At 39.3% G+C, this 12014-nt stretch overlaps 1 protein-coding gene across 1 annotated transcript in view; it reads left to right on the top strand.

Annotated features, from left to right (window-relative positions):
- Window positions 1-6968, top strand: part of galt (galactose-1-phosphate uridylyltransferase) — an 88571-nt gene extending 81603 nt beyond the window's left edge. Inside the window, exons 10-11 of the mRNA XM_079449189.1 lie at window positions 1617-1771; window positions 5358-6968. Coding sequence (XP_079305315.1) covers window positions 1617-1771; window positions 5358-5438 — 236 coding nt within the window. The 3' untranslated portion in view covers window positions 5439-6968. The remainder of the gene's footprint in view (window positions 1-1616; window positions 1772-5357) is intronic.
- Window positions 6969-12014: the final 5046 nt, after the last annotated feature.

The following is a 12014-nucleotide window of genomic DNA, read 5'->3' as shown; positions in this document are numbered from 1 at the left end:
AGGGTTTGTAAAAATGGCATTTGCTTAAAATGAAACACATAATAATTTTAACAAGACATCACATGCTACATCTTAACATCTTATAGCCAATCGTTGAACTTTAATTTCTTTGCAATTACATCTGTTTAGTCGATAGAGGTCATAACATCTCTTTGAAAGGTTGGCCTGTTACAAATGCACATCGACAAATGTCATGCTTAAAGTCAACATGAAATCAAAGGTGACATTTTTGTTCCTAGTCCTATTGTGCCCAGTCATTCATGTTTGCCCAAAAATCATAATCATCATAATCATAATTTTGCTCCGCCTTAAAAGATCTTTCGATTTTCAGGTGTTACATAGGCCACATGGGCATGGAACTAGTAGCCTGAAATAGTATTCTGTTTTACACAGCGACGGATTAACGCACGGGCCTACGGGGCACGTGCCCAGGGCACTACACCTGCAGGGAGCCCTGGCAAATTTAATATGTGTACATTTTTCATTTATTTGATTTTCTCAAGAAAGAAGTGCTGAATACCTGTTGAATAAAGGGATTATTTATGCAGTTCTTAAGTATTGAACGTAGCGCATAAATCAAATAAATGATCCTAATATAGGGACATCTAGAGGCGAGTAAAAAAACACTGTAATATAAACGTGCAGAAGACCGTAGAAGGCAAAATAACTAAATGAGTTTTAAACCACAGCAGTTCTCTGTCTTTAATGGCCATCTGGATTAGGATTATGTTGTGGAAGAGTTTTCTCTGAGGAAATCACGAAAGATACCTCAGCTAAATAAAAAACAACTTTTTTTCATTAAGAAAATGTTAAATGCTTTGGTGATTTGATATTTTATATTTTCTAATGCATGGACTGTTAAATACTCGTCGTCTTAATGCAGAAATGTAAGTTCTGCATGCAATATGACTATTCCCACTCTATTATGAGTTGGAGAGGTCAGAAGCTTTTTTTAGGTGTTATGTACTGCAAAATACAAATAAACAGATTTGCGTTGTTTTTTGTGCATTTTACACAGATGTTTTTCTATACTACTGAACTACTTTTATATAGTTTTTTCTGTGTGAACACGGTCTAGATGGACGTGTTTTACTGATATGTTTGCGTATCGCGCCGTTTGCAGCGCCATGGTTTTAAGAAGCTTTGTCAAGTTGAAATCATTTACATTTTTACACACTGCGCAGCTCATCACTGTCTGTCAGTTCCACAGCAGTTAACCAATCAGAATACCATGAAGGCGGGACAAGTGTTTTAAGCTTTTGCTTACAATGGCATGTTGGCATTTGGCAATTTCTGTGCCAGGGCCCAAGAGACCCCTGTGGTTCCTGAGCGCCGTGTCATGCGTTTTTAGATCCAAATACGCTTTCTGTGCTAACCGATCCCTCGGTCCTGTGTATTTCGGCATTGGTGCAACACTGTTGTTGTAAAGTATGATGTAGGGGGCTTTGAAACATCCGTACCTTGTTTTACACTTCAATGTTTCACTTAAAAATTATGATGTTTCATGGTAAGTTGTTACTGTATATATTTAACAAAAGTATTGTTTCCTTTCAACATCATTTTTGAATGACAAATTAGTGATGCTGTTCATGGGCAATAAGTCTTTTGCTCTCCAGGAGCCCCGACAGGAAGTTATCTAAAGGAAGACATGGGACACTGGCAGCTACACGCCCACTATTACCCCCCTCTGCTGCGCTCCGCCGCCATCCGCAAGTTTATGGTTGGTTATGAGATGCTAGCTAATGAACAGAGGGACCTAACACCTGAACAGGTATGTTATCCTTTCACTGTGGTGCCAATTCTAATTTTACTGATGTTGTATCAATTTATAATGAATTAATGTTATTATTTGTTATATATGTAATATGTTTTATTATTATTAATATATTAAATACTTGCAAGGTTGCCTTAATTGCGGCCTTTGTGTAGACCTTAAGGTCCAATGTGTAGTTTTTGTGGTGGATCTATTAACAGAAATGCAATATAATATATATAACTGTGTTCAGAGATGTAAAGACCTTAGATAATAAAGCATCATGTTTGTATGACCTTAGAATGAGCTATTTCTATCTAGATACACTGTGGATCCCCTTACATTGAATTCACTATGTTATTTCTACAGTATCCGTAAATGGACAAACTGCTCAACAGAGCGTGTTTTGTAAATATGTTATCTCCTTCGGCAAAGAAGCAAAAACACGACGACATTTAGTTCCGTGCAGCCACCGTAGTGCTTCGAAAGGGAGTTGGAGTCAGCAATTCGCAAACACACCACTAGATGCTGCTTAAAGCCCCACATTGCTCCTTTAAGGCAGGCAAAAATATGTGTGAAAATTGTGTGTTTTTGTGAATTAATTTACATAAAGAAAATGTTTACACAAAACCATCTTTTAAAAATTATTAAATAAAAAACATAAATAATATAAAAATAATAAAAAAATATTCTGAATATCAGTTTACACACTCTGTATTCGAGTCCGAGCTTGGTGGGCTATTGGCTCACTGTGTCTAACATACTAAATCTAGGAGAGGAAATACAAAGACTGAGACATTTTTAGGGTTTCAGGTTAGGTTCAGTGTAAAAAATTGAACAGTGTAAATTGGGTCAGGACGGTTCACAGAATATCATTTGGGGACCAGGTTGGGGCTGCAGTTTAATCCCTGTGCAGACCTCCAGACTGTATTCTTCCACTTACTAAGGCATATTTTATCTTATCTTTCCACTGCATTTAGAGTTTCTCCTAAGTTTCCACTAAACCTTATCTCCCCAATTATTCATAGTTCAACACCCAAGTTGTAGATAACCTCTTTCTTTCTGCCAAGTTTTCATGACCTAACATTTCTTGATCCCATTTTTTTTTGGCAAAAACCACAAATCTGAACGGCTTTGAAAACAGCAACTGCTGCGGTCAGGTTTTTTAATAATTGGCTAGTGTTTATTACGCTTCGTGCTGGGTTTCAACAATGGGGTCTTAAAGCGCTTCTGAGGCCCATCATAATGTCAACCTTAACAATTTGTGACTTTGTCCTGTGGTACCGTATTCTTTTTCACTAGAAGCGTGGTTTGTCAAATCTACAATTACTTATTTTCCCAGCCCTTGCACACCTGTTCCACCTGATCCGTTAATGCGTCAAGTCACGTGGCCTAAGTGTTTCTGTCAGGCACACCCACTTCAGGGTGACCCTGTTCAGTCTGCTCTTGTCAATATAAAAGAGCAGAGCAGAAATTGAGTTCCCTATTTTCTTGTCTCCCATTTCTCGTTTCTCGAAGGGAAGAGCATAAAGGGCGGCACGACACACTCTTGATTGATGCCCATCTGGACGTTATTGATTGATAGCTTGATCAAATTACGCCCCTTCTATCCGGAGGCTGTCAGGACACTGGCCGTCAACGCTGATCCGTCATGGTGTGACTCTGTCCGTCTCGCAAGCCGAGGTCCAATCGACAACCCCCTTCTGACAGCAATCCGAGCCTGTTTCACAGTCTTTGCAAACCCAATTCCCCCCTCACAAGTTCATCTACCTGAATGTGAAATGTATCAGCCGCCACTGAGCTTTATCAGTCCTAAACCAGGACATCTGTTTTCTCCCATCTAAATATAAGCGAGAATGGTCTGGCCACAATAAATATCACTTGGTTATCTTCGTACCTGACCTCTACCAAGCTAGGCTGCCATTGGTGGGAAATTGAACGGCGATTGTTTTGCGTGTTTTCATGTGCCCGCTATGCATAGGCATAGGGTGACAAGAGTCCCGGTAAAATCATGACAGTCATGCTTTTAAATGTGTGCAAATGAAGTTTTGCCATTTATGTCAGTATTTTATTTAAGTTAAATAGTCCTTAATCTTTATTCTGCTCTTTACAAACTGTTGGGAATGATTTCACAGCAGCAGGAAAGGATTTTCATGGACTTTCTATGTAATGTTTTCTTCTGTATTCCATGAAAAAAAGAAACTCTAATAGATTGTAAATGACACGGAATGATGAAAAATTCATAAAGCTTAAGACCAGGTTAGAACCTGGTTCTTGCACATATAGGCAGTGACACTCACTAAATCCAACCTCACTTACTACCCACAAGTCTATGTTTCCAAACTGTCCCTCGTGCACGTAAGCACCTATTCGTGTGATGCTTACTGCCAATCAATATGTGATTTTTAGAAGGAACGCAAAACGACTGCGGCTGCTCAGACTTCATAGCTTTCATTTGGAATATCCAGCAGCACCTCTGGGGTGATTTAACGCGTTGTAACATTTATTAAGGCTTTATGAATGCAGCTCTCCCATGGCTCGCCCAGCTGCCAGTGTTTATGAGACTGACCTCTCACTTAACGGCGGCAACCGGTCCCCGTCAAACTGTAACGCGTCATCAATCGCCGAGAAGATTGTTCGGCTGGGAGTTTGGATCATAAGGTGACACGGGAGCTAAGACGCTTAAACGCACAACCAACCCTACCACCCCCCGCAGGGCCTTATCTCAGCAGAGGGCGGCCGACTGGTGGTTACTCCACTGTGTGGCATAGACACAAATACCTTGCAATCTACTGTCGCTTGGGGCTGCGTGTCACACTCTGTTTTCCATAATGCGCTTTTACAGCAATTTTGCTTTTTGGCAGCTGTTTTTTTTTCACCCAGTAAGCAGCAAAGGGCAAAACATATTTAATAAATCAAAACTGTATTTAGCTATTTTAAAATAATAATGTCCAAATTCTGTCTGTGCCTTTGTGAGATATGTTTATTTTAGGGTTTTTGCAGCAATAAAAACTGAATAATGATTTATTATACAATTAAACAAACTGTTTGTACCACTGTAAGACTTCTACAGTATTTTGTCATGATTACATGCCAAAGTTTTACAGTTTGATGTTAATACCACAAAAAATCTGATTATACCAATTCTGTTGCCACAGATGGGCTGGTTGGCTAACAGTATTGTTTTTTTATAAAAATATAAAATGCATTAATATTTATCAATATTACCATACTATATATTTTGTTGGTGTCTCTCTAAAGCAATATGCCCCGCAAAGCAGTGTCGGAATATTTTTTAACGGCTCAGCCAATCAGCATCAAGGACCAGAACTGACCGTTTTATAAATGTATATAGGCACTCTCTGCTGTGCTTTGCTATATATTCATCTTCAGGTTATACATTTTAAATTTCTGTGGAAATTAAACTCATGACCTTGGGGTTGCTATCACTATGCTATGGGTTGTCTAGCAGTCTTTATAAAGAAATTACACATGAATACTATATTATAAATACAGTTTTTTTGCCACTGTTTTAAGTAATGCATAGCAGGATCTCTGTATATTATATGATCTGTATCTCTGTTTTATTGTCCCATATCCACAGGCTGCAGAACAGTTAAGAAAGCTTGGAGAGGAACATTATAAGATGTTTCAGACAGAAGCAGGTGGAGGAAAGGAGAACTAAGAGAGAACAGATGACCTGTCGGCCATCATCTGCCAAATAATGAGAATGAAACTGTTAGAAAGAGATGAAGGTATAAGACTGTTTGAGTGCATGGTTCGAATCTGAACTATGAACTACTTTAGAACAACTTTTATGTTGTAAGTATCTGTAACCCGCTGGAGGTTTTGGTCCCGTCAATATTTTGCCTCAAGAGCCCAAGTGGTCACAAACTCTCTCTGTGTCCCTACACTTATCTTTTATGTGTGATTGTTTGTGTGCAACAAAATTAAACATGAATTTGACTGATATATTTTTATTGTGAATTAAAATGTTTTGGCCACGATAGTCATGTAAGCACATTTAAAGGATGAAATCTACACTATATATCTGCAGTATATTTTACGTTTCATTTATAAGATGAGATCATGAGAATATGGAAATTTTCCAGGGGTAAACAGAACATCTATCAATGCCTTAGCAATCACACAACACACCCTCACAATTGCTTAACATCATCCTGGCAGCTACCCAAAAAACCTGAAAACTTAAAATGCCCTAGCAACCACACACCTTCAAGGCAACAGCACAGAAAGCCTTTAAACTACAAAGAAATGTCACTCGCCTAGACAAGCACGACTCGCGTTTTTAAAATATAAAACTGTAAAATCAATCAAATGCATATTTGTCACCGTCGTTTTTTCGCAGTATGATGCCTGTAGACGTTAAAAAAGAAAAATGTATTTCAGTATCATGGCACCGGGGCCGCGCTCTTAATGAGGAAAATGTGTTCGGTGGATCACCTTCCTTTTCCAACGCTGCACCTGTCAGGCAGGAGCTCCGTTTACTCCAATGCCCAAACGGCTGACATTGAGAAGGGAAACGTTTTTCTTGTCAAGCCAATTTACAGTGGCATAACAGAAGGTCTCTTTTCTCCGCCAGGTGCTCCATCATTCTCTCTGTCAGTGATTTTCAGTGTACTTAAGAGCGTGAGCGGGCCCAGTCTGTCTGCGGCGGCATCCATCTGTTCAGGTGTCTGTTGTCACTGAAAACGAGGGGTTAGGGTTGTTCAGAGCAGACGCGGGGATGTTTGAACTCGTGAACGCGCTTCGGTGAAAGCATGCATCTTAAAGAAATCAAAATGTAGGTTAATAGTGCTTGGGTGTGTGACTGAAAATTGTAGAAAGGCATTTCCCACACATTGGCTGCATTTGCAATGAAGCTTGTTTCACAAAGATCTGATATTTTGACGCACATGCAATGACAAATCTTCAGAGGACGCCAAAAACGTCTTTCGCCATAGAAACATCTAGTACACTATACTGTATAAGTCTGTCCTTAATTTGTATTGTTTTGTGTTATACAGCGGTAAAAACATTTCATTTTTTCGGAGAGTTCCGATGTTTTTATTGACAGCACTTGGACAAATGTTTTTGGAAGCTTCTAGAAAAACCAGTTTTGTCATCTGCTGTTTTTCCCACAATTGCAATCCTTTGTTTCATAAAACATTTTCTCTACCCAATAAATCTGCAACGTGCACGGTAGCTGTTCCACAAAGTTCATCTGTCCTTGATTTTAAGATATGGACACTTACGGGTAGCATCCATTAACTGAGTCTTTTCCATCCTCACAGTACAAAAATTCCCTCAATGGTTTTCACATTGAAAAATGTTGTTGTTGGATCAATTGGAGTTGTCTCCTCTCCCAAGGTTTATACTGTTCGATCATTTGATTCCCATAAGAGTTGTATGTCCACTCTCACTCACAAAGTCTGTTGTAAACAACACCACACACTTTGCATTCATCTTTGGCGCAGTTCATAGGTTTTGAATTCTTTTACTAACTGTGCTTGTTTAAAATCCATATGGCGATAGCGTTTACTATAAATATGCCTTGTTATCGACCCAGGGTTTTTCTTTTCCAGAGAGCTTCTGTATATCGAAGCAGTCATTGACATTAATAATAGTGGATACATTTTTGTGTCAGAAGACAATCTATAAACAATTTAAACAATCTATAAAATCACTGTAGGCTGATCTATCATGGTTGGGCTGCTCGCATTTGACGTCAAATGACTTACTTTTGCTTTGGGGTTTTAAAAACGTGCTGAAAATGGTAAAAGATTGACGTTTAGATTCAATGCTTGGGATAATGCCAAGAAAAATGGTAGATATCTGCAGACAAATGGTTTAATTCCAGGCTCTTTGCATGTGCTCCGTGAACTTTGGTAAGTTACAACGTGTAGCCTAGCAATATTTAAAGATGAGGCATTTTACAAGCACTTCTTTTAACGTCTTGCCAATAATTAATGCTGCAATTTAATGTAATACGCGTGATGCCAATAACGTAGTGTTAGATTTGAAAGAAAATATTTGACATTGCTCTCAAGGGTCAAAGTAAGTGCTGGTAATGTTTCAAGAGGGCTAACCAATTTTCAAGGAATAAAAGCCAGTTTGTTGAATGTTTCATTCTGAAAAGCTCACATTACAGTAGTAAACTGGGTTATGTGGGCGTTCTGAGTTCCTGCTTTCAAAAAAGCATTTTGTGTTTGTTTCTCGATGGTCTAAAAAGCCATATTAACACAACTATTTTGTTGTGAACTGTTTGTTCACACACATTTTGAGCCCATTCCATTTGAGCATTATTCTGAACGTCTACTACAATTCACAATTGTTTGAAAGCACACAGAATGCCAACTGTACTTTCACGCTTACCAGCCGCATATAATCTGGTATTTCCATACACCATGATGATTTTTGGTTCATAGCATTAAGACTATATTGAACTCATTGACAGTTTCCATGCCATGCATAACTGGATGCTCAATTTCAAGTATAAAGTTACAGCGTGCATTGCCTTGGCTATTTGTTATGAAGATCTCAAAGCATTTGAACGCTGTCTCGTATCACATCCGCTGACCGAAAACGATCAGGAACATCTGTCTATAGCTGATGGAATGTTGGCAAGCAATTTTAAGAGGCATTTCAGGATTTCAGAATGGGGAGATCATCAATGCGTGACACTCATTTCAATGACATTCCCTGGAAAACAATCGCTTCTCAGTGAAATGAGCGGAGCATCGAAATTGTGCAGGATGGTCTCCTACGCGGTTGGATGGTCAATAAGAAACACACCATACTGAGAAGATGAAATCGTAAAAAGTGTATACTCGAATTGAACAGTTAACGCGGACTCCTGGCATTGTGTTTTAATTCCTGTGGATTCAAGATTAAGAATCTTGAAGTGCTTATTGTTTGCCGCGTCTTGTTGTCCTTGAAACACACATGATGACTGAGGTCTGGTGAACAGATGCTCAAGTACTTACCTGCACTCCTACTGTGTGTGTGTGTGTGTGTGTGTGTTGCCTCTACCTGAATACACCTGCTGTAAATGAGGCGAGAAATTGAACGCTCCTCTTGGCAGAACAGTGCTGTCCCCCCACCCTTAACTTTCTCTTGTCCTCACTTCAGTGCATCAGACTGTATTTGTAAAACTGTAACTGTTGCCCATCTCCTTCACAAAGTAAAGTAATCCTAATATAACAAGCACCTAAAAGAAATGATTGCTGATTTCCCTGTCAGTCTCCTCCAAGTGGGCCAATTTTATGCCGACTGTCAGAAATGTGTCTGTGTGGAATTACCGTCGTCTCAGTTCAACAACTATGAGGACACACTGTTCGATGAGAGCTGGGAGACATCTTACTGAAGGCCCATGACAAACTGCTCTGGCTCAGCGCCACACTTCAGCGATAGAGCTGGTTTTCTTTTCTCCTTGCGCACTATGCTGTGTTGTCCATCTGTCATCTGCTCTTTGTCTTGTTCCTCCACTCGATCCTGTTTATCTAATGTAAGGTGATATCACCCGCTTAAACAGAGTAGGAACGTTCCAAAAGCTTTTACCATAAAATGCACCTGTCACAACTCTTGTACTGCTTTATTGACTCCATGCTTAACAAGCTGAGAGACATCATATAGCAAATTAATTATGTCTTCCTTGAGATAAAAAGAGCCAAAGGTTTTTCTCTTTTTTTATTAGCCTCGCTGCAGTATGCAATGGGCCTTTTATGTCAGGCTTTAGCAAAAAGCCCTCATGTCCTTGTTTATAGCAGTAAATATGTTCGCTGGAGGAACAAAGAAGATAACCGTTCACCCACGTCCACATAACAGCTAATCATTTTATTTTTGCTGTGTGGTCAGTAAAATGTTCCTGCTAACGAAAATAGCTCTATTTAATAAACAACACGTATGGATTTTATATGGATGAACCGTCTTGTTTGTAAAAAGCTGACACAGCATTATAGGTTTAGCGTCCTCCGTGTTGCAAATTCATAACATAAGTATGGATTATTACAGATTTACACTGTACTTTCAACTTGTTGTTATCTAAAAAATCCCATTTGCCCTTATTAGTTAAACACAACGTTTCTTGTGTTGACCTGACTGTGCGAAATGCTCAGCGTGTAACCCATGGGATTAAGGTGGGTCATCCTCTGAAAACACAGTTCATAGCAACACCTTGATCTTTTAGGACATCATACTTGTCTAGTAGATCTAGTAGTTTGCCTCTTCTCATTCTCAATGCAATGTCTATACAATATAGATAGATAGAGTGTGCAATTTTGTGTAGAAATGTCACTCATTTTGATAGTGAATGATAGTGACTAGGGCGGCATGTCCAGACGGCATGGTTGTTTAAATACAGTGATGTCTCTGTTTCATATCATTGCTGTTGGGTGGAAACCTCATATCTCCAACTGTGAGATTTCATTACTTGCAATAGATATGTAACTGTCTACTACAGTTTCAATTGTAAATGTGTAGTTTCTTACAGTACACACAAACGCTTCCAAAATGTAACTAGACACATTCTAAACATGCTCTTCGTATAATCTGTTAGTATATATCATATGAATGCTACACAGAAATGAAACAGAACATAAAAACAAGGTAACATAAAAACAAAAAGCACCGATGAGCAAAACCGAGCGACAATAGGGTTGGACACTGCAAGGTCTGCACGGAGTTTCAGCTCCAAAGTGAGAGTAAACATAAAGTTGTGGAACAACAGCACGACTGGGATCCTGAGGGATATTGGATCCGGTCAGAAGAATAAGTAGTGACCATTCAACCCAACCGAAACAACTCTAGAACAGTGTAGTAGTGATGGATGTGGAGGTCCCAGAAGACATAGCATCAAGGAGTCTGAAAACAAAGAAATGGACTTTACAAGAAGTTTGGAATGATGCGGCAAGTTACTTTCGGTAGCTATTGGGCTTTTGGGGCAGCTGGGAAACTATTTTTGTTTAGTGTGTAATGAAAGATAACATTGAAATGTATGTACACACACTTCATCACAGTAATTATCTACATTTCCTTTCGACTACTGCGTATTGTTTTACTTGCCTGATCAGGTTAAGAAGCATCCACTTTCCTCCCATTAACATCTCATTGTCGGTGGAGCATGAAACCGAGATTAGTGTATTTAGCTTGAATCTGCATATTTGTTGTTTTTTCCTAAGTAATCTAACATTGCGCTGAAGCCTGGGGTATCCACATTTTATTAATGTAAGCAAAATATGATTTTACACACAGTAACTCCCAAAATTCAATTACCCGTAAATAATTTGATCTTCTGTGGCTATCATCATGTGCTTCATGTGTACTGATGAGATCACACCCAGTACAGATGCTTCAGACCACAGTGAGTGAGCTGGTTTGGCATTGGGCGTTGTTCGTTCACATCTGTCTGTTTGATTGAAGAAAACTCAACACATCCCTGAAAAACACGTGCAACCACGGGCAATGGTTTTCCCAGGGGAATAGGGTTTAGCTTCATCCTTACTGACACATGTGCAACAACTTCCAATTGTGTCCATCACCCACTCGGCGTCGCAAAGGATGTAATTGTGGCGCTTACGTATAATCAGGGAGCCTGTCTGGGAAGTAAGACCACATGAAATTAATTGAGTGTCAGGATGTTTTTGGATCAAATTCAGCTCAGTGGAACTCTGACAACAGTCGGTGGTGTGTGTGGCCCATGTTGAAGGCAGGGTTCTTTGAACTCCTTTTAGATCTTTTGGGAGTTACAATGAAAGTTTGAGGTTCGAGTTTAGTGTGGATCGGTGTTTACCATCTGAATTTTCCTGGACCTCATGCGATGTTCAAAACGCAGAAGAATGGGTGTGGAAGGGGCGTTTTAAAGGACGCATCTCTGTTTGAATTCCCCACACATATTTTTGATGCGAATATATTAAACAGAAGTTTAGCTGTGATCTCTGCAGGATGATGATCTCACAGAAGCAGGACTTAAATTGCAGCCCAGGACATTGGCCGTCCCAGAAGGTCTGACAAACCTGACATACATTTTTCACAACTTAAATGTGTGTAATGTGGAAACATTTCATTTCCTGTAATGTATAAACACTCTGTGGAGGTAGATTGCTGTTTGTTTTTGTAGCCTGCTCAGTTTGGGTCACAAGGCCTGTTATTTGAAAAGTAACAAGAAAGCTCTTTTGAACAGGCATACATTGTAACATGTTTTATCCCCGATAAAAACAGCAAAAAAAAACACCATTGTTACACAAAATGGAATACGCTGACA

Source organism: Barbatula barbatula (assembly GCF_947034865.1).
Source record: "Barbatula barbatula genome assembly, chromosome: 24".
Lineage (NCBI taxonomy): Eukaryota > Metazoa > Chordata > Actinopteri > Cypriniformes > Nemacheilidae > Barbatula > Barbatula barbatula.
The sequence above is the reverse complement of the archived record's forward strand: the minus strand, read 5'-3'. Positions and strand labels throughout refer to the sequence as shown.